The sequence below is a fragment of the Poeciliopsis prolifica genome, unplaced genomic scaffold (genome assembly GCF_027474105.1).
Source record: "Poeciliopsis prolifica strain line A6 unplaced genomic scaffold, Auburn_PproV2 SCAFFOLD039, whole genome shotgun sequence".
NCBI lineage: Eukaryota > Metazoa > Chordata > Actinopteri > Cyprinodontiformes > Poeciliidae > Poeciliopsis > Poeciliopsis prolifica.
This window is the reverse complement of record NW_026562414.1, coordinates 3369409-3389944: the sequence shown is the minus strand read 5'-3', so window position 1 is coordinate 3389944 and position 20536 is coordinate 3369409. Positions and strand designations below refer to the sequence as shown.

Here is a 20536-nt window from a genome sequence, read left to right as displayed (position 1 = left end):
TCACTCGGTACGACGATGGAAAGCTTAACGCTGAGTGATGTCGAGCAGAAATACTACTCGGAGCTTTTCGTCTACTGCGACACGGACAACACCAAAAAAGTGGCTTCTAATGGGAGAGTTCTTGACCTTTTCCGGGCGGCCCAGCTCCCCAGTGAAGTTGTCCTGCAGGTAAGCTAACAACAACCAGGTAGCAGATTGCTTAAACTCCCAACCACCTCGTACGCCGCACAAGTAGATGTTTATACGGAAGATGTGTTAAACGGCGTTGCCTGTCAGAGTGATGACCTGAGGTTAGCAGGGCAGGTTAGCAAAGCTGCGCAGCGAGAGACACACCTTCCTCCGGCTAAAGTTAGCCAAACTACACGGCGCAAATTAACTTCTCAGCTTCAGACCAACAAAATAAAACCTTCACAGACCTCAGTAATGCTACACGAAGTCAACCAACATGGCTGGTAATTAAAATTCAACAGGATAACTTGGAAACACAAGCAGCTTTAATAACCTTTACATTTTATTATTATCCATAGACGATCAAAATAATTTTAAGGCCCCAAGCTGGAGTTTATTTGGGGCCCCTTTTCCAGTGAAAGCCCATTTCCCACCATTATAAGATGAACAGAATCATTCAACTGCAAACAAGGAGCAGAAATAAGTAACAATTTGATTATAAACTTGCATGTTTAATGATATAACTATTTTATTTAGTATTATAAGCACCTGCTGTATTTGGCTGTTTTTAAGTACTTTCAAATTTGAACTACATTTGCTATAATTTATTATTACTAATTTTCATTTATACATATTCGTTTTGTGGATTAACATATTTTTTTCCACACGTGTGGTATAATAAACTAAATAAATAAATAATCAGACATTTATTTCTGTAGTTTAATATAAGTGATGCCCCTTTGGTAGCCCCACCATGACTTTATATTTATAACATCTGGAAATATGTCCAAACTACCAAACTTTTCTCTTAAAGGTGAGAAAAAAGTAGGAACCTTCGTTACTTTTATACCGCAAGAGCTTTGCGATGAAGAATTGAACAGCTTTGAAGTTGTAACTTTGACACAACTACAAATCAGATATCAACCTAATCTTGTCAAAATAAGTGTCATACAACATAAAATAATCTGCTACGGGTTTCATCCATTGTAATATGTAATGTTCCCATCAGGCTTTGTGCTGACTGCTCACTGTTTCCTCCCTTTTCCTTCCACTGATATCTGCCTCCCTGTTGTCAGGGTTGAGCTGACATGCTGAACACACAGGCCTTATGTCACAGTGTGCACTTCTTAATGTAACTGCAACAGTCAGCTACCAGCTTAAAGAGTCTTCACCGCTGATCAACCCTCAGATATATTTTGGTTTTATGATCTAGTTGTGAAATTGTGTGTATTTTGCTTAACGGTGGCATTAATAAATCTTGATCCAACTATTGGGAAGATTAACTGGAGCAAATCTAGTGAGATGTTTTAAGTTTATGTTATTCTTTTCATTCTTAATAAAAAAACAATCTCATTGATTAGAGTAATACATTCCTTGCTTTTAAAACATGTTTGGATATTTAGAGAGGCACCAATTATATTAGTATTGAATTTAAGTCACAAAAACAATGTTTCTATTCATAATATGCATCAATATTCATTTTGATATCTTAAGATTTTGTCAAATATTTTCAGTTCATGTGCATTGATTGTTTTAAGTTAAATAAAAAAAAGGAAAAGAGAACATGCAGTAGATTTTTGCTTTTATTTGTGATAGACATTTAAAGAAATGTTTTAATTCTCAGTCTAATCTCCCAAATTGAAACATCCTTTATGTTTCACTCAGACTTAATTTGTTTTAACATCTTAAGATTTTATATTTAATTGTTTCCTGTTGGGCATTGCATTTAATATACATCATTTTTGTGGTTTTAATTTTGAACAACCAAACAAAGTTGGTGTTGCAACGCTCTTTGGCAACAACTGGTTGGCTCAGCAGCCTCCTCCACCCTGTCTGCTTCTGTGCAAATAATGTTGAATTTCTGACCGCATGCATTTCTTTAGGAGCCCCTCAGTTTTTTTTTCTTTAACTTAGTTGCGCTGCCTGATGATTTGCCGAGCGCAGGTGCAAACGTGGAGATGTTGAGAGAGCATCTTCAGCTCCTGATCTCTGTTAACTCTTGAGTCCTGAGCAGCTCGTCTGAGCTGCAGCAAACCTTTCTGGTGTGACTTGACGTCGCTCAGCAGGCCAGTATTTGCTATTTGTGAGTCAGCATCCTTCTCAAGGTCAACAAGGGGAGGCTGTGTGGTGGAAGAATTGTAATCCCTCTCTAGTTTGAAAATCCACACTGGGTGCAGTGTTGATGCTGCAGTGTCATGTTGTAACAGGCTGAGAAAAGTGGCTGGTGCTTTATATGCTCACACACACACACACACACACACACACACACACACACACACACACACACACACACACACACACACACACACACACACACACTTAGATTAGGTCCTTTGTCAGCAGGAGAGGGATCAGTCAGCTGTGGCGGTTCCCAGTCCTGAAGGACTCCCACTTGAACACTTGTTCTAACGTTACAAAGCTGAATTCTTCTGATATAAGGCGGCTACAGTTTGCATTTCTGGTTGTGTGTATCCATGTTGTTTCTGATGAAAGACATTTCGAACAGTTTTCAGATTTCTCCTTATCTGCCCACCCTGAAGGACTTTCAGATCAACAAAGTTTGGTCGCGATAACCAATTTTACTGGACAATAAATTGTCCCAGAAGTTATTGTGATAAATGATGATGATGATGTTGTTTTGAGACCGACTTGAAGTAATGCAATGGTAAAGGCATAACAATGCAAGAACACATTCTCAAAGATGTATAAATGTTATATTCTGATTAACATTTAAAAATAAATAACATGCACACAAAACAATAGAAACAGCAAATAAAATTAATTATGAAGTCTTTGTAAACAAAACTGTCCCCAAAAAAGAGACCAAAACACTAAACTTATCCAGTTTTTGGTAGAAAGTAGGGTTGTTGTAAAGAAATATTTTAGTAATCAAGTATTCTATTGTTTATTTTTAATATTAATTGAATTATTAGATTTTTAAAAATTGCTAAAATAAAATATTAGTAAATCTAACATAACAGAGGTATCACTATCAGTTCAATTTTTCATATTTGAACTTCCCTTAAAATAAATTTTCTGTAGTTTAGAAAAGTAACTACTAACAGTAATATCTCCCTGTCTAACTTAACCTGAAGAAAAGTTGTACTAAAATCTGGAATAATATTAAATGTAATAATGAAGAGCCTGGCTCACAAATAAACTTATTGATAATCTCTATACTCCAGCTTTTAGTTTACGTATTCATTTTCAGTCAATTTAATAGATAAATTCTCTCTTTGCCCAAACATTTATTGGCTTTGTGTCCTTGTTAGCGACGGGATTTGGTTCTTTAGTCACACAGACACACATCTACCAGTTCTGCACTGCCACGATGAGCTCCACCACTCATTTGTTGAGACCAGGGTGACATGAAAGTAATTCTCCAGTTTGTCCGTAAAGCTACAATTGCGTTGAGCATCCACTACGGCTGTGTTCAGTCTGCCTGCTCACCTCTTTGAAGGCACCCGCCGCGCTCTTCACCACCAGGCCGCAGTTTAAGGAGGAGAAAGGCTGCCGTACTCCAGGCATCGCGGTAGTTATTTTAAGGATACTTATTGGTCCCCCAAAAAACGACAAAATCTTGGGCTTTATCATCAATCAATAAAATCCTCCAAGGATTGGAAATTGGACATTATGCTGTTAATACTTAGCTTTCGTCAACAACTCAGAGGCGGAAGTGAGAGCATAATCGCCCGACCACAACATGGTGCGCAAAATAATAAACATAACTTAGCGAAGCTTCGAGGCACATAGTTTTCCTTGAAGTATTTTAATAATTAAGCTACTTGAATCATTTGAGGAATTGTTTCAGCTCTAGTAGAAAGAGAAAAACGATAAATCACCCATATGGAAATTATTGTGCTTGCTTTAATTCATCATGTGATGAATTGATTTATTGCTTATTGCAGCAGGCCTAATCAAGTTTATGACGTCTGATCATCTGCTAGCGAGAACGCTAACAAAATAAGAGTCGCTTTTTACAACAACAAAAAAAAATGCGATACTGTTTGGACAGTCATTGTTTTTGGGTAGAAACAGAAGTTGACTCGTCCAAGGTGTGGATTCTGAGAGGGAAGTCCAGCTGAATACAGTGTTGACTGTTCCTTATCTGTGTGTGTGTGCGTGCATGTGCGTGTGTGTGTGTGTGTGTGTGTTGGTTCAGATCACAGAGTTGTGTGGAGCCACTCGGCTGGGTCACTTCGGACGGAGCCAGTTCTACATCGCTCTGAAGCTCATCGCCATCGCCCAGTCTGGGCTGCCCCTCAGGGTGGAAAGCCTCAATTCGGGTGAGTCCCAACATGAATATTCTCATTGTCGGTGCGACGCCTTTTATTAAAGCCTCTGCTGTTTGCATACAGGAAACAACGATGTTTACTTTGAACGTAAGCTGCTTGTGGAAAATAAAATCTCCCAGTTTGTAAGTAGAGTCTGCCTTGGTTTGTTTTGAAACAACTGGCAGCATTTAAATTAAAGTTTTATAAAGAATGGTTGTAATTTTTATAAAAAATAAAAAAAAAACAGAGAAAATTGATCCATCATCAAATATGATTACTGCGAATTTGCTTATAAAAACTTCATAATCCATTTCATTTATGGTTTTGGTTATAAATGGGGTTGTTTATTTTGGTTGTGTTTGTTTGGGATATTTGAAATATCTTCTCGTTCTATTGTGAAATGTTTTTGTAAAATTACAGTTAATTATACCATTACAACTTGAATAATTGTCTCAAAACAATTCCAATTTATTGCCATAATAATCTTCCAACAAAATGTGTTATTGTGACAGGTATAGCTACAATTAAGTGATCTTAGTTATCAATTTTTCTATCAATTATTCTGACATAAAAAAATACTTGCACATTTTGCACATATTTTATTTAAGCATTTTCATATACAGTATTAGAAATAAATTAAGAGATGGAAATAAACAATTAAATTTTTAAAATTAGAATATAAATATTTTATTGCCTCAGCAACACAGTATTCCTTTAGTTCATCCTTGATCATTTTTAGCAAAAATATTTCTAACATCAAGATGTGAAGAGCTCAGCAGATCTGCTGTTTATTTTTTTTTATTAATAGTTGAATATCAGAAGGTGCTTAGGAGATTTTTTTTACAGTAATTTTAACTGGGTGAAGCTAAAACAATGACATTTAAGGAGCTTTCGGTGGAACATATTTACAGACAAAAGGTTTTTTTTAATCCTGAATGCAAAATGTTTATAATTTCTGTACAGTTACGGCTTAATTTCTGCTCTGAATCTGTTCTTTCAACATTTTTGAGTACATGTACACCTCAAGGTTTCCCCCAGAAAACTTGCTAAGCCCGTCGGTTGGGCGCTAGAGCAGACATTCATTCAGCAGCCTGTCTTGTTTTTGAGGTAAAAATGTTTAAAGTTGACGCAAAATTTGAAAATAGTACTTGATAATTATACACTTGAGCACCAACTATAAAGTCTTTAAAAATGCCAAAATTTTATAAAGAGTTAAATAAATAAGCAATGCTTAGCCTGGTGGCGGCTCAAGTGAAGCCTGGTGGCCCGCCAGGCTTATAATACACTGGGGGAATTATGTGCCTTTATTCTGTCACTCCTGTTTGCAGTTATGCACTACTTTATGTTCAGATATAAATCTGAATAAAATATGTAAAAAGTTGTAGCTGTAGCATGAATGAACGTCTTTGCAACATGGCTCCCTGTTTGGTTAAAGCACCCAAAGTTTTTACTCTTATTCCGAGTTACATGTTGGGCCCTGAAATATTGCAACATTTTGCAATGATTTCATAATTTGAACATTTGAGGAAGCGAAGCGACCACTTCCTTTTGCTATAAAAGGACACATTGTACCTCATGAAGGTTATTAACTTTGTGGACTGTTTGAAGTTAAGATTCCAGATTTAGTTGATACTGAATAGAGGAGTTCTAGTTAAAAATGTTACTTTTGTTCCTCAATAATTAAATGTTTGGCATTCCAAAAAACAGAGCAGAATCCTGGACGCATCCAGCCTCTCCAACTGTTTCAGCTGATTTATTTTTCAAGTTTTACAGAAAGTACTTCTTTAGACATTTCTTTATATCATAAACTAAGATATTCTTGACAACAAGAGGCAACAGAGTCCATCATGGATATATATATACATATTTCTAAATTAAATTTGGCTTTTCAAGAGCGGAAAGAGACGGGATTTGATTTGGACACGTACAGTAGGAGGTCTGCTGGGTTTATTCAATTTATTGCTGTAATCAGATCATCAGAATAGTTGTCCAGACTGATAATGGAGCAGAAATTTAAGTCTTAATTTAATCTCTTAAAATAAGGTTGCACAATATCAGGAGACTGCAGCCATTTCTGAATATTGTGATGATAATATAGATTATGTTCAGTCTCACACCTATAATATCCAAATAGATATAGGTAATATGAACTCAGATTGTTTTATTAATGCAAGCTTTTCACTTTATTAATGTTGATTTAATAAAGTCAGTCCAGTTGTTAGATTGGATTCTCCAAATGCAAACATTTGTTACGATAAACTCACATCTTTCATTACAATTACACGGCACCTACCACTTTCAGTTGGAGTGAAATCTGTTGCGTTTTGAACGCCAAGCGAACTACAGATCATTCCAAAATCAGGAAGTGGACAGGAAGGGAATTCTGGGTAAATGCAACCAAAACAAACACCTTGTTAGTCGTTGTCTTTTACTAAACATAAGAAAACCCCTACGACCGCTAAACGCTGATTCTTCTCCCTTGCTCATTTCTTCTTCAAAGGTTTTCATGTCGTTTCCTTCTGTAGCTTTCGGTACAGCGCCCCCACAGGTGAGCAGGGGAAGAGGTGTTTGGTTTGTTTGAGTGCAGTGAGAAAGCGAACCGCACCAACTAATAAATGAGTCAAATGTAATTATGATCTCCAATCAAGCCCATGTAGCTACTTTTTTGTGAATTTTAAGATTTTGAGTTTAATTTGTTTAATATCTGTCACTTTCATCCAAAGGTTAACTATTTTTGATTCGCTTCATGCGTTTTATGATCGCTTTTAACGCGTTTATGGTTCACCAGGTTTTGGCCTCCTTTTTTGTTCTCCTGTTTTTTGTACCATTTCTATTTAAATGCTATAACACTTAAGATGTAACTCTGAACACTTCTGAGCAAATATTAGCTTCCATAATTTACTGTAATCTTTTAATTTTGCACAAATGAGCCGAGTTGTGGAGAACAAATAGGTGCGTTTTATTTTGAGGAAGCAAAAACCTTCACACTGCTCTCATTTTATGCCGTTCCCTCATTTTACAAGCTGTAATATTGTCAGCTGATGCCTACAATTGTATGACTCAGCTCAAAGCGTAGTAGACGGACTACTTGCGGACACATTTTCAGCGCCTGTGGGAAGAGATTTGATCATCACTTTTTGTGTTAAGACACCTGGATTTGGTTTGATTTAGTTCATTTTTTCCTTAACTTCTACAGTCAAAGATCTGCCGCTGCCCAGGTTCGTGGTGGGGAAGAATGAGGCAGAGGCGAAGCACGCTGCCCTGTACCAGGATGCAGACAGCCAAGGCTTATACCCGCCGCCCGGAACTGCTTTAATACCCAGACCGCCGGGCCGGGGTCACCAGAACAAGAAAGGCCCCCCTTCCTCCACTTCACTTCCTGCCCACGAGGTCATCCAGCCCCTGGCGCCCAGCATAGAAGCTCAGGTTGGTAACGAATAATAAGTATTCTTATTTCTCAAGTTGTTTGCCAACAAAACCACTCAGTTAGTAAATCTTCTGGATGATTTTTACTGGTGTGTTCTTCATTTTGAAGAGTGATATACGACAGCTCAAGCCTGCAGCCGCTACAGATAAGCTTCTGAAGTATTAATACTTTATTTTCCTGTGGGTGTTTGATGTTTTGTTGATCAGATTGCTTTTTCAGTGTTTTGACTTTCCAATCAGCCAAGCAGATCTTTTACGCGCCGGTTATCTCTGTGCATTTTGAAATGCTCATTCACTGGCTGCTTTAACATCCTGCATGTGAAATGAAGCAGATAATTCACTTTTGAATTCACTCTGAATGCCATAAACGGGAGATATTATGCAAATTTCACATTTTGCAAGTTTTTGTACTTTTTTTTTTTTTTAACTGCAAAAAACAAAATCTTCCCAAGTATTTTTGGTCTAGTTTCTAGTGCAAATATCTTAGTACACTTAAGATAAGACAAGCTAACTTAAAAATAACTTCTTAGCAAGAAATAGAGGTTTGCTTTAAGTAAATAATTCCTTAATAGTGATGGAAAAAGTGCTTGTTCTATTAGCAGATAATTGAACTATTAACTTGTGAAAAATGTCTTAAGTTAAATAATCTGCCAATTAACATAGTACAATTGTGTGGAAATAAAAATAATTAAAAGTCAATGATTAATTTCTTTTAGTATGCACTGTACAATGGCTCCTGGAAGAAATAAAGTGTTTTGTTGTTGCATTCTTCTTAGTTGTGCAGGAGGCTCCGCTTCTGCTTTTCAAGGATGTACAATTGTTTAATTGTGAATTTGTTTGCAGCCATTTGTAAATGTTAATTTTTGGGGACGTGGCCAACAGCAGCTTATTTGGATTTAAAGTGACCCTAAAACAGTTCAAAACTAAAATCTGATTATCTAAGAATGATTATTATGAACATGTAGCCCTATCCTAACATGTTCAAAAAGCACAATCGGTCACCTTTAGCGTCCTTCAATGTGTAATATTGTTGGTTAGATCACTTCAAATTGTGTATTTTACTAGAGAATATATGGATTTTTATCGTTTTGTCAACTAAATATGTGTCCGATTTGCTTCAATATGATTCCCAGCCCGAACCGACGTCCCCAGTCATCTCCCCACACCAGTCTCCACCCACATCCCCCCACTCTTGGAGAAAGCACAAACGGCAACACAGCGGAGGGAACGCAGACAGGCAACAAGTGGTGGCTGCAACCGGATCTGTGTGGACGCAGTTCAGAGAACCACAAACAGGTGACGACCGCAGAAGTTCCTGTACCGCCGTGTGTGTTAATCAGGGCATCTGAGGGCTTTTTTTAAACGTCCTTTCCTGTGGTTCCTTTCTGCCAGGGCCAGTGACCGGTGACGGCATGTGGTCGTCTCACTCGCCCCCTCCTCCTCTTCCCCCAAGCCAGGAAAGCTGGGTCAGTTTCACAGCAGACACCCCGCCCTCCAGCACGCTCCCAGCAATGCACCCATCATCAGTCCAGGTAGGGCAGCGGCACAAAACACGCCACTCGTCTGACTACTTTTAAAGCACAACAAACCCAGCAGCCACTTTACAAGGCGTCAGCCATTTTGGATCCTCGAAGCAGCTAGTAGTAAACAGCTTACAGGCACGGCTAACTCCTGGAGCCAAGATAGAAAAGCCTTTTTCCTATAGTCCAAAAGACTTTTTTTACTCCAAAATGCAGCCACAGTATGTCCAAAAGAGAAACATAAGTCCAATAATTTACATATTGAGAGTCTACAGAGGCTGATAATCTCCCCACTGAGTCACTGTTGAAACTTTGAGTTTTATGTCAAATACACATGAATTCAATGACAGAAACTAATTTTCTCCCTGCATCATTTTGTCCAGCTGTAGACTGTTAGACTCTGTCCAATAAGAGTCAGGTATTTAATCAGTTTTCAGTAAATTAAATTTAAGTCTATGGGACATAAAATGTCACTAAAATCACTCTGTCCTTCTAAAATCTTTCAGAAAATGGTAAAAATGCATCGAATCGGATTGTATTGTTTGCCAAATATCATATCGTATCATGATCAGAATATCGGATATTGTATCGTGAGATTGTTGTATTTCTACACTCCTAGAAATTTATAGAAACTCTTGATTTGAAATGTATTTAAAACAAAAATATCTGCGATGCAGCTCAGACGTCTTTCATCAGATAAGCAAATTGTTTTGCATTTGCAATTGCTGCAAATGTAAAACAAGAGAAATGCAACACAGTTGTGTCTTTAAATATCAGTCAGCTTTTTCTGCCCCTGCTTTGTCAGCCGGCGCTGCTCAACTGGGACTTCAGCAGCTATTTTAAATCTTCAAATAAAAGCTTGCGTCTAATTTCAAGTGGACTTCAATTCTATTTTTAGTTTTTGAGACATAAAAACCATCTCCAAGTTTCAAGGCACTGACATTTTTTTCTTTACTGTAATTTCTCTTCAGTGTTGCCTTTAAAATAAAAAGTTTTTGCTGGTTTTTAGCTACAGTTGTGTCGCCCGCAGGAAAGCACAACGATACGAACCGTGGCCTCGGCTGCAACGACCAATGAGATCCAGCGACAGTCCAGCGGCTACGACGATCCCTGGAAAATCACAGATGAGCAGAGACAGTATTACATCAACCAGTTCAAAACCATTCAACCGGACCTCACTGGCTTAATACCTGGTAGGGAAAAACTTATAAACTATAAATAAAGGTTGCTACAGAGCCCAGTAGGCAACATAGAGGACTTATTTATTTTGTGTTACCGTGCAAAAGTATTGCTCTCTCTTGCAATAATGTTCATAATTGAAAGTCTTTAATGTGGCCATCGTACTTTCTGCTATATTGTAAAGTTTTCGTGTGGTTTTTTCCATGTCATTTGTGAGATATCTGAAGTTTTATATCATTTTCTTTGGGTAGAAATGGACCACAAGCCTATGTGCAAAAGCAAAACATCTGTTTCTGTCCCTTCTAAGATGGAAACAGAAACTTTCTGGAAGAAGAAAAGGAAAATGCATCCATAAAGTCGTTTGACAGTTTTACTAATGGTCAACCTTACACATACAGACTGAAACATGCAGTGAATAAATTGATTTTCAGTCAGTTTTTGCACCAAGAGTTAAGAATATGTTTTCACTGATGCTCTTTAAATGTGTATATATCTGAAATTTAAAATTGACATTTGTGACTGTATAAAAAATAGACCTGGATGCATTTCCTTACTTCCTTCCCTTGTCCCTTAGGGGACTCCGTAGGTCGTAACAAAAGTCTTTTAAACGTCACTTTTTGTGTTTCAGGTTCAGCTGCAAAAGAGTTCTTCACTAAATCAAAGCTACCGATTTTAGAGTTGTCACATATTTGGTGAGTTATCATGATTGCTGATGCTTCCTGCAGCACTGTTTCAAATTCAGGACGCAGACCTGACGCGTTTCTTCTGTTATTTGAAGGGAGCTGTCGGACTTCGATAAAGACGGAGCTCTGACTCTGGACGAGTTCTGCGCGGCCTTTCACCTCGTCGTGGCCAGAAAAAACGGCTACGACCTTCCAGAGAAACTTCCAGAGAGCCTGATGCCGAAGCTGATTGACCTGGACGACTCAGCAGGTTTGCGCATATTCTGCTGACTCATCTGTTTAAGCTGATGTGCATTTTTAAAACCAAAGGCTTGATGATCTGCAAGGCAAGGGTCTCCAAAAAAAGGAGTACATTTCCATCAAAAAAGCTGAAATTTTGTAAGTAGCCTCAGAAATGTTCTAGAAAATTTCTAAATTTTTTATTTGAAATTGAGAAATTTCCAAGTTTTTTTTTTTTTTAGAAAATTTCTGAAAAATTATAGAATCAAGGAGTAAATTTCCATCAAAAAAGCAGAAATTTGTGTGAAGTCGCAGAAATGATCTAGAAAGTTTCTAATTTGAAATTCAGATATTTCCATGTTTTTGATTTTGTTGTAAGAAAATATCTTGATATTAATCCATGAAAGTTTCTATCCAAAAACTACAGCAGAGGGCATTCTGGGTAAATGCCACCAGCCTAGCCTAGCACTAGTGGGAGAAATGCCTCACGTTTGCCTCAAAGACAAAACAGAAATCCTTCAACCGTTAAAATCTGAAGCTTCGCCAGTTTTGTTTACGATTTGAGAAGAAGGAAGTTGCGCTCGTGTCTTCATAGGTTTTTATGTGGTTTCCTTCAGTCGTTCTTGGTGCAGCGCCACCACAGGCGAGGAGGGAAACAGGTTTTTAAATTAGTTTGACTCAATGCAGCTGAAAATGTAAACAATGTTGCAACTTTATTTGTACCTGTTAATGACCTAAATATGTGATTCAGTAATTTGTTGGTAGCTGTAGTTTAGATTTTGTGGTTGTTTATGTTTTTATTCATATGAAGGACAAGGAAGACAGAAACCTTTGTTTTGCAAGTTAAATGTTTTTTTTTTACTTGCTGCTGTGTATCCCAGGAAATGAGGGTTTTAATTTGAATGAGTTTTTTGCTTCCTGGTTTTTTCTTCCCGTGTCCAGAAGTTCCTGAGCCGGCCGCTGAAGTCGGGTATTCTGCTTCGCCGGTGGAGGTCACCCCCAACAAATCACCCTCCATGCCTTCGCTCAACCAGGCCTGGCCAGAGATGAACCAGAGCAACGAGGTTCAACCATCACACCTCTACATTTTTACGCTTTTAAACTCAAACCTCTGTTTGCTCTTTGCTTGGTTTGCATTTGATTCATCCTAATTGCTCAAGATTTCATCTCTTTTTCCTCATCATTAGACATAATTATCGCTAATTCAGCACCTCTGCCCCCCGTCTTTGGGACCGTAATGGTAGTTTAGCCCCCAAAGTCGCGCCCAAACTCGAGGATTTTTTAATAAAAGTGAGATGTCACTGTTTCCGGCTGACTGACATGTTTGTTGTTTTTTTTTTCTTCTTACTGTCTGTCTCCTGCAGCAGTGGGAGACGTTTAGTGAGCGCTCCTCCAGCTCACAAACTCTGACCCAATTTGACTCTAACATTGCACCAGCTGACCCTGTAAGTCAATCACTTGGCATGCACGGTTTCACAGAGTAATGCACAGACATTAACCCTTCCTGGATCTTTTTCTATCTGTATCATCCTCTCTGCGCATGTTGATTTCTGATTCGACTTCTGTAAGAAATCGGCTCGTTTTCCTCCAACCGGAGATTCCTTAAATACTTAAAAAATAAATCTTGTGCTCCAACATTTATGCTCGTAAGATGACACTTTGTGTTTGAAATGGTTATTATAAACCACTAAATTGAAACAATGAAAGAATCAAACCGCCTGTTTAAGCCTTGAGTTCATTATGTGGATGCGTGTCTTTCAGGACACGGCCATCGTCCACCCAGTTCCCATCCGGATGACTCCCAGTAAGATTCACATGCAGGAGATGGAGCTGAAGAGGACGGGCAGCGGTGCGACTTTTCTCTGTTTTCTGCATTTGTTCCCACAGTTTTGTTTCCCTGCTTTCTAAGAATAAAATTGCAATTAAATTGACATGTTTTGGCTCAAGTTTGGAGCTTTTTAAAACATCTAATTAAAACTTTTTCTCTGACTGGAGTGAATAATTGCTGCAAAAAGCAATGCAGCAACCAGAAAAGTTAGGAGCAAATCAAAAGGTGGCAGAGCTGCCATGACCGGCACAGGATAAAATTTTTATTCAACTCCTTCATTGCAGATTCTTTGTTAATTTGGCAACATCAGAGAATTTGACCTAGTCAAGAACTTTGACTAGGTCATTCCAAATCATTTTTCTTTTTGAGACACTAAGAGTTGAGACAGTTTGGATTATTGTCTTCGAATTCTCTTAAATTCAGAAATTGCTTGCTGAATCTGCAAAATATTTTCCGAAAGAGATCACATTTTGTTTTTATCAAAAGCAATAAGTTTTGTTTTTTCTTTTTACCTTGGCTTCAGTTTTGGCCTTGGGACTTTTCATTAATGCCATTTTCCCTTTTTCTTCTTCCATCTTCACTGTAGAGTCTTGAACTCTGATCTTATCTGAGGAAAGTGAAGCTTACCCAGAAACATCTAAACAGATGTTCATCATTTTCTCAGATGTATTAAATTTAATCAGATATTAGCTTTAAGATTTGTTGCTTATTTGCCGTAATTCTCTGTCTATCTAAGCATTTCAGAATAAAAGAGAGCAAATCCTACCTTGCAGCACCGCAGGGGAAATGCATTTCTTGAATTTATTGTTTTATAAAAAACATATTTTCTGTTAACTTTTCATGAAGTTTTCATTTTATTTTCCCAGATCACAATCATCCTACTAGTCCGCTACTGGCAAAACCCCCAGAACTGTCCGAAGAAACCAAACTGCCTCCTTCCATGAAGTTTGTAGCTGCCAACACCGTCGGTGAGTGGCCAAAAGGTGGCGCTGAAGCTCCTCAGAAAGGATCAAGACATGAGGGATAAATGAAAATATGCAACTTTTATTTCTTAATGTTTTAGTCAATAGTCTTAATTGTAGTTCTGGTTAAAATTTTTACTTTATGGGTTTGTTGAGTCATTTTAACTGAACCACTTGAGGTGATCATATTGATTACAAATTTGGTTAAAATCAAAAAAGAAGTCAAACGGATTTATAGAATTAATTTTTTTGATGGTTGAATATGTAGATATATTAATAATATAAAAAAGTATTTATTTCTACTTAAACTTCTATTAACAACACAGATTAACTATTTACTAATCATGAGATTGAAAAGTCAAGCTGGTTTTGAAATGAAAGGATCAATAGTGTGGTTATTTTTGTTTTGTTCGTACAGGTACTTAAAATCCTTGAAAGTGTTTTCCTGTGGGAAACTTTTTACTGATCATTATTTTCCTCTGTTACAGGTGACGGTTACAGCAGCTCCGACTCTTTCACATCAGATCAGGAGCCCATCACCAGGCAAAGGTCTGTTTTTCTTGTTTTATAGTTTAGAACAAAACTTTCAGTTATTCTCTGTAATTTACAACAATTTCATTTTTATTGCCATAATTTAGTGCAAGTAATTTAGCTAATTCTAATCTGTAATTGCCATACATTCATTTAGTTAGAGGTGGGAGAGAATCCAATGTCAGGAAGTTATTTTATTTATAGTGCAACTTTGCATTAAAAGTGTCATTATTGACACTTCATGAAAACAGTCAAACATTCAAGAAGACTTTTCCACACACCTTCAAATAAAGTGTTGCTGTTAAATCTCTTCAATTCCCATCCCTAAATATGTAACGCAAAAGCCCATTCTTCAGAGCCTTTCTTCAAAATGGGAACTACTAGAACACATGTCATTTCATATGTAGAGAGAAAAGCATAGAGGAGAAAAATAAGCAAAATATTGTATAATTTAGAGGGTTAATATCACTTATAAACCTCAAGTGATGTTTTATTTCTAGCTTCTGTTTGGATTAGATAAAATGTAAACATTTGATCCATTAAGTGAACTGTTTGTGTTCAGGTCGCAGTCGGGTGCGTCTCCAGAGGCGCTGAAGGTCGTAGCGCCGCCCCCTCCGCCTCCTCGCCCCCAGCAGTCCCACTCGCGCTCATCGTCTTTGGACATGAATCGCACCTTCGCTGCCTCAGCGGCACCAGGTCAACCCCAGCCGTCTGCGATAGCGTTTCCTCCTGCGGTGCCGCCTCGACCGCTGCCCACACAGGTAACCAAACGAACCGGTTTTACTTCCTGGCGATGTCACAAAAGCCTCCACTGATCCGTTTCCTGTCCCGTCCACTTGCAGTCTTCGGTGCCGCTCACTGGGCATCGTGTGGAGGCAGAGGGTGTCCCTGCAGGGGGCGCTGTTCTCACTACCACCTCCCCGCAGCAGATTCCTCAGCAGCCCAACTTCGCCGACTTCAGCCAGTTTCAGGCATTTGCTGCGTCTGAGCAGCCGTCCAGCCTGCCGGACATCGACAAACACAGCGAGGCGGGACAGGTACGCTCACACCTGGTTCTTGTGAAAATATTATAAGTGGTGTTTAAATTTTCTATGTAATTACTAAAAGTACTGATTTTGTGTGTGTGCACCAACAGGCGGACAAGATATCGGAGGGTGCCGGCCCTTTAAGAACAGTAAAAAGTGATGGCCCAGCAGATGAGAGGACATCGGCTACAGTCAACTCTGTAAGTCAATTTTTAAACTCTATACAGCGTCTTACTAAAGTATTAAAATCCATTTACCCTTTGTTATTTCGATAGCTTTTAAGATCAATGGATAAATAGATAGATGGATAGATAATTTAGCTAGATAGGTAGCGAGTTATCTATCTCTTTCTCTCTATGAAACGATATATTGAGATCTCTCTCTCTAAATAGATCTGTCTATATATACATATATATATCAGTTGCATCGTACAATGGCTGCTAGAAAAAAAACGAGAGTTTTGTTGTTGATTTGCCATCCAGAAACCACCTGCTGCATTCTTGTTGGTTGTGCAGGAGGCTCCACTTCTCCTTTTCAAAGATGTACGGTTGTATAGTTGTGCATCTTTTTGCAGCCATTTTCAGATATGTGCATAAGCGTCGAGTTTAGGGGCGTGACCAGCAGCAGCTTATTTACATTAAAGTGACAGAGGCTCTAAAACTCCTCTTAGAAGTGAGCAGAATAAAATCTCATGATCTAAGAAGAACTTTGTGACTGACACGTTTTGTGTGCATAATCGATCACCTTTAAAGTTAAAATAAAAGCTATGAACGCTGTAACAAGATACTTACACTGTACGGCTTTCAAACATTTTATATCTACATGTTTATTTAAGACGGAGTGCTTTAACTAGACCGTTAATCCCAGTCAGTGATGGTGCTTTACTCTCCCAAAAGGTCAAAGGTTCCTCAGGCCCTCTGGCTCCTCCACCAAAGCCCGTTCGGCGGCGGTTGAAGTCTGAGGACGAGCTCCGACCCGAAGACGAGCAGATCGGACCCCAGAAAGCCGCCGCCATTGCTGCGCCCCTCACCTCTCAGCCCTCCATCCCCAGGTCTGAACCCTCTGTCTGTTCAAAAGCTTCCAGTGCTGCAGCTTGGAAAGTTTAGTGGAAAAAAAACCACATTTTCTGTATTTTTAGATCGGTTGGAAAGGACAAAAAGGCAATTCAAGCTTCCATCAGAAGAAACAAGGAGACAAACACAGTATTGGCTCGACTTAACAGTGAACTACAGCAACAACTGAAGGTAAAAACATTATAAAAATTAACTGGATGATCAGTTTTCCTAGAAATTATTGCAATAATATAGTCATTTTGAGACTGTTGTCATGAAGTGTTATTCAGTAAATAAGGACACTTATTTTTTGCATTAATTATTGACTCAATAGTGTCATTATTTACTTCATGACAACAGTTGTAATCTCGTTTATGTCCATAACACGTCGCATCACGATTATGTTTTCAGGATCTGCTGGAGGAGAGGATATCCCTGGAAGTGCAGCTGGAGCAGCTCCGGCCTTTCTCCCACCTCTAGCCGAACACGCGGAGCAGAACTCGGCCGTAACTCGCCGCGTCGCTCTCCTTCCCTCCTCTCCTCTCGCCTTCCGTCGTCATTTCCCCGGTCAGAGGCCGCCGGCCGTTCCGTTAAACCCTCTCCCTCTACTCTGTCGCACAGTCTTACCAACAAACGGAGAAGAGAGGAGCAGATTTCACCACCCGGCACTTTTCACATCTCCCTTTTTGTTTTTTCTGAAGAGGATGACGGAAAAAAAAACGGCGAAACGTGAAGACGAAACGCCTGGTTTCTCCACCTTCAGAAACAAATCGTTGTGTTGGTGTGACTGGTTTTCTTTTTGTTCCTCGTAAAGCAGCTTAGCTAGAGACTCGCACCAGTAAGTCCAAATTGCAGTTGAAAATTTGGTTGATCTAAGAAAACGGAAAAATGTGTTTACTTTTTGAGGGAAATGGTGGGAAACAAAAAAAAACTAAAAATCTGCTCAATAATGTTTAGAAATAGTTTAAAATCTGACCCGTTTTTATTCTAAATACGTAACAAAACTTTGACCAAAGAAAAAATAAAAGTTGAAGTAAGGTTCTGTGGAAACATCATAAGCAGTTAATATCTTACCGTCAGTCGATAACTCTCTTGACGTCTTCATTTAGTATCAATCTAGATTAGCTGCTGGACAGTTTAAAGACCAAAACAACTCTATTCTAAGAACTAAAAAATTAAAACTGCTATTTTTATTTCCTTTTACCAGTTGTCGGGTTTGTGTTTGACGGTTATTTACACAGAAATGGATTTTACTTCACAAAACAAACCCATGTTGGAGGTGGTGCGCCACCAATAGTCTTCCAACCTGAAACACACTCTGAAAATGCAACATATAATTTATTACCAGTCAGAAAAACTGTAAATAAGCTGCATAAATAGCTAAATGTTATGGCAGTTTGAGTTGATGCAGCTTTATTTTAGGTAACGAATTGAACTGGAAATGCTTTACACGTTCTGTTCTCGGGGAAGATGAAAGGTGACGGACTGCCTCCACCATCAATTTTCTACTTGCGACAAATTTAAAGGTTCAGAAAATAGTTTCTGATAAAACATCGAGTTCAGCTCCAACTAATCTGCATTTACGCTAAATAAAGACACAAAGAGAGTCAACTGCAGTCTGTAAAATATAAAATAATTACACTGTTTTAACTGAACTTCACTTCAAAAAACCCAAAACAATTATTTTAAACATACCTGCTGTAGATTTATGCAGAATTAAAAGAGAAATGACTGTTTTTAAGTGTTTACCAGCTGCGATAAAGACTGAAAATTGGACAGCCCAAAGTTTTTCTTATTGCTTTTTCATCAAATTGACAAATGTGGGGTAAGCAGCTTTTTATTTGATTTACAAGAACCAAATAAAAAGATTTCCCAAGTGAGCTCGTTTCTACAACTGCGTCAATGTAGACGTAACAAAAAGAGTAGTGGATTTGCACCAACAAAATCTCAGAAATTGTCTAGAAAAACAGAAGTTTTAATTTTGATAGAAAAAAAAACATCTGAAAGTTTGAGATTAATCTCAGAATTTTCTTGAAAAAACGTGGAAATTCCTAAGATTCAAAAGTCTAAAATTAACAACTTTTGTAACTCAGAAATGGACACACTTTTTTTTAAAGAAAATTTCTGAGATTGGTATCAAAACTTTCTAGAAAATTTTTGACATTTCAAAATTTAAGGGTTTTTTTTTCAGCAAATTTTATACTTTTCAAACTCCTTTTTATTTCTTCTACTCTTATTTTTTTCTATCTGCAGCAGCGCTGAAATGCGTGTAAATTTGAGAGGAAAGCTGCGTTGGTGTCTCATCCTGTGATTATAATTCAGTCCTTCCTGCTGCTGCCAGTCCACTCTACATATATAGATCTATGTGTCGTTTTTCTTTTGTTTTCAATTTGTTGTGACTGAATGCTTGAAGACTGAACTGTTGCTCCTTCACTTCTTCTGATTTGAAGATGAAAACTGCACATCCTCCTCTTTTTTTCATACTTTTTTGTTTTCTATCTAAAACATTTCAAGCTGCAGGTTTTTGGGAAGTCATTTATTTTATTTTATTTTGTTTATGAAGAAACGCGTTTGCAGATCTGATTGGGAGTTGAGTCGTGTCTAAAATAAATACGTAAAATATAAATGAGCTGTTTTCCAGTTGGGCGAAGCAGCGCTATGCAACTACGTGCGAAACATTTCCACAGAGCGACTTTAGCTGTTTGTTCTCCGGTCGTAGCAGCTGTGTGACCCGGTTCTGTATCGTAGCTCTTCCAGAACTCCACCTGCTGTATGTTTGTGGTATTTGTCTGCCTTTTTCTGTTGGTACTGACGAGCTTCCTCCCTTACTGTGTTCCTCGGCTCCAGAGGAGAATTTTATTTTTATCTGCGAAATGTGACCTTTCCTGGTGGAGGCCAGTCGGCAATATGGGAGACCTGAACGACCAAAATGCACTTTGAACTCATCCACTTGTTGCGTCCATATTTGATTTATTTTCAACCCGATTCTTCTTGTCTTTTTTTTTTTTTAAACCTGGAAACTTGGAGCGTCCTGAAATGTGTCATTTTCTGAATGTTTTGTAGGTGAAGCATCGTTCTCTAAAGCCTTACTCGCCCTGATTGGATTGGTGTTCAGGTTTCCATAGAGACTGATTGATCTCTGTGTTTTGTTTTGTTTTTTTCCTCCTGCTGTTGTGGATGATGGTGTAATTCTCGTGTGTGTTTGTGCGCGGACATTGTTTGGAAACCGGATTAAAAACCTTCCAGGAATATTTAATGTTTGCTCGCACAACGGCTTTCCTCGTTCCACCCAAAATCAAAAAACAAAATAAAAAAGGCAATCCAGACAGGCAGAAGCAATCAGTCTCATATGAAGTCTGTGAACTTTCAGATGCCATTTTCTCCCCAGATCTGTGTTGGATATTGTATATGATACACACTTTTGGACTCGTGTAAATTTGCATTAATTGCTGGCTAACAGCGGAAGAATATTCTATTTAATTCCTTCTCTCTTGGCTGTGGGATCCTAGATGTTTAACTGCATGGATGTACTGTATCTCTGCAGAATTAACTAGCAGCTGTGTGATTTTTACACAAAAATAAAAAACGGCACAATATTTTAAACATGGCTCCTTCTGATCATTTATTGGACCATCCAGGAATTTTGTGGAAAATTGAAAGCTGCTAATA

At 38.2% G+C, this 20536-nt stretch overlaps 1 protein-coding gene across 3 annotated transcripts; it reads left to right on the top strand.

Moving 5' to 3' along the window:
- Positions 1-15: 15 nt before the first annotated feature.
- On the top strand, positions 16-20470 carry reps1 (RALBP1 associated Eps domain containing 1). Of its 3 annotated transcripts, none has more exons than XM_055054441.1 (19): positions 16-168; positions 4331-4454; positions 7639-7868; positions 9002-9164; positions 9261-9400; positions 10419-10581; positions 11196-11259; positions 11346-11500; positions 12412-12533; positions 12837-12914; positions 13231-13318; positions 14164-14265; positions 14748-14808; positions 15353-15551; positions 15633-15827; positions 15926-16015; positions 16712-16866; positions 16954-17059; positions 17279-20470. In XM_055054441.1, the coding sequence occupies exons 1-19, from the start codon at positions 16-18 to the stop codon at positions 17345-17347; spliced, it is 2457 nt and encodes an 818-aa protein (XP_054910416.1). In that variant the 3' UTR covers positions 17348-20470. The 3 variants fall into 3 exon arrangements, with proteins under 3 accessions (XP_054910416.1, XP_054910415.1, XP_054910417.1); XM_055054440.1 differs by having other exon boundaries at positions 12834-12914; XM_055054442.1 differs by lacking the exon at positions 12837-12914.
- The last annotated feature ends 66 nt before the right edge of the window (positions 20471-20536 follow it).

Excerpts from the sequence above, each read along its gene's own strand:
- reps1 (XM_055054440.1), top strand. The coding sequence starts at position 16 with ATGGAAAGCTTAACGCTGAGTGATGTCGAGCAGAAATACTACTCGGAG. Across the intron at positions 9,165-9,260 it reads GTTCAGAGAACCACAAACAG|GGCCAGTGACCGGTGACGGC; the intron begins GTGACGACCGCA and ends CCTTTCTGCCAG. Across the intron at positions 15,828-15,925 it reads AACACAGCGAGGCGGGACAG|GCGGACAAGATATCGGAGGG; the intron begins GTACGCTCACAC and ends GTGCACCAACAG.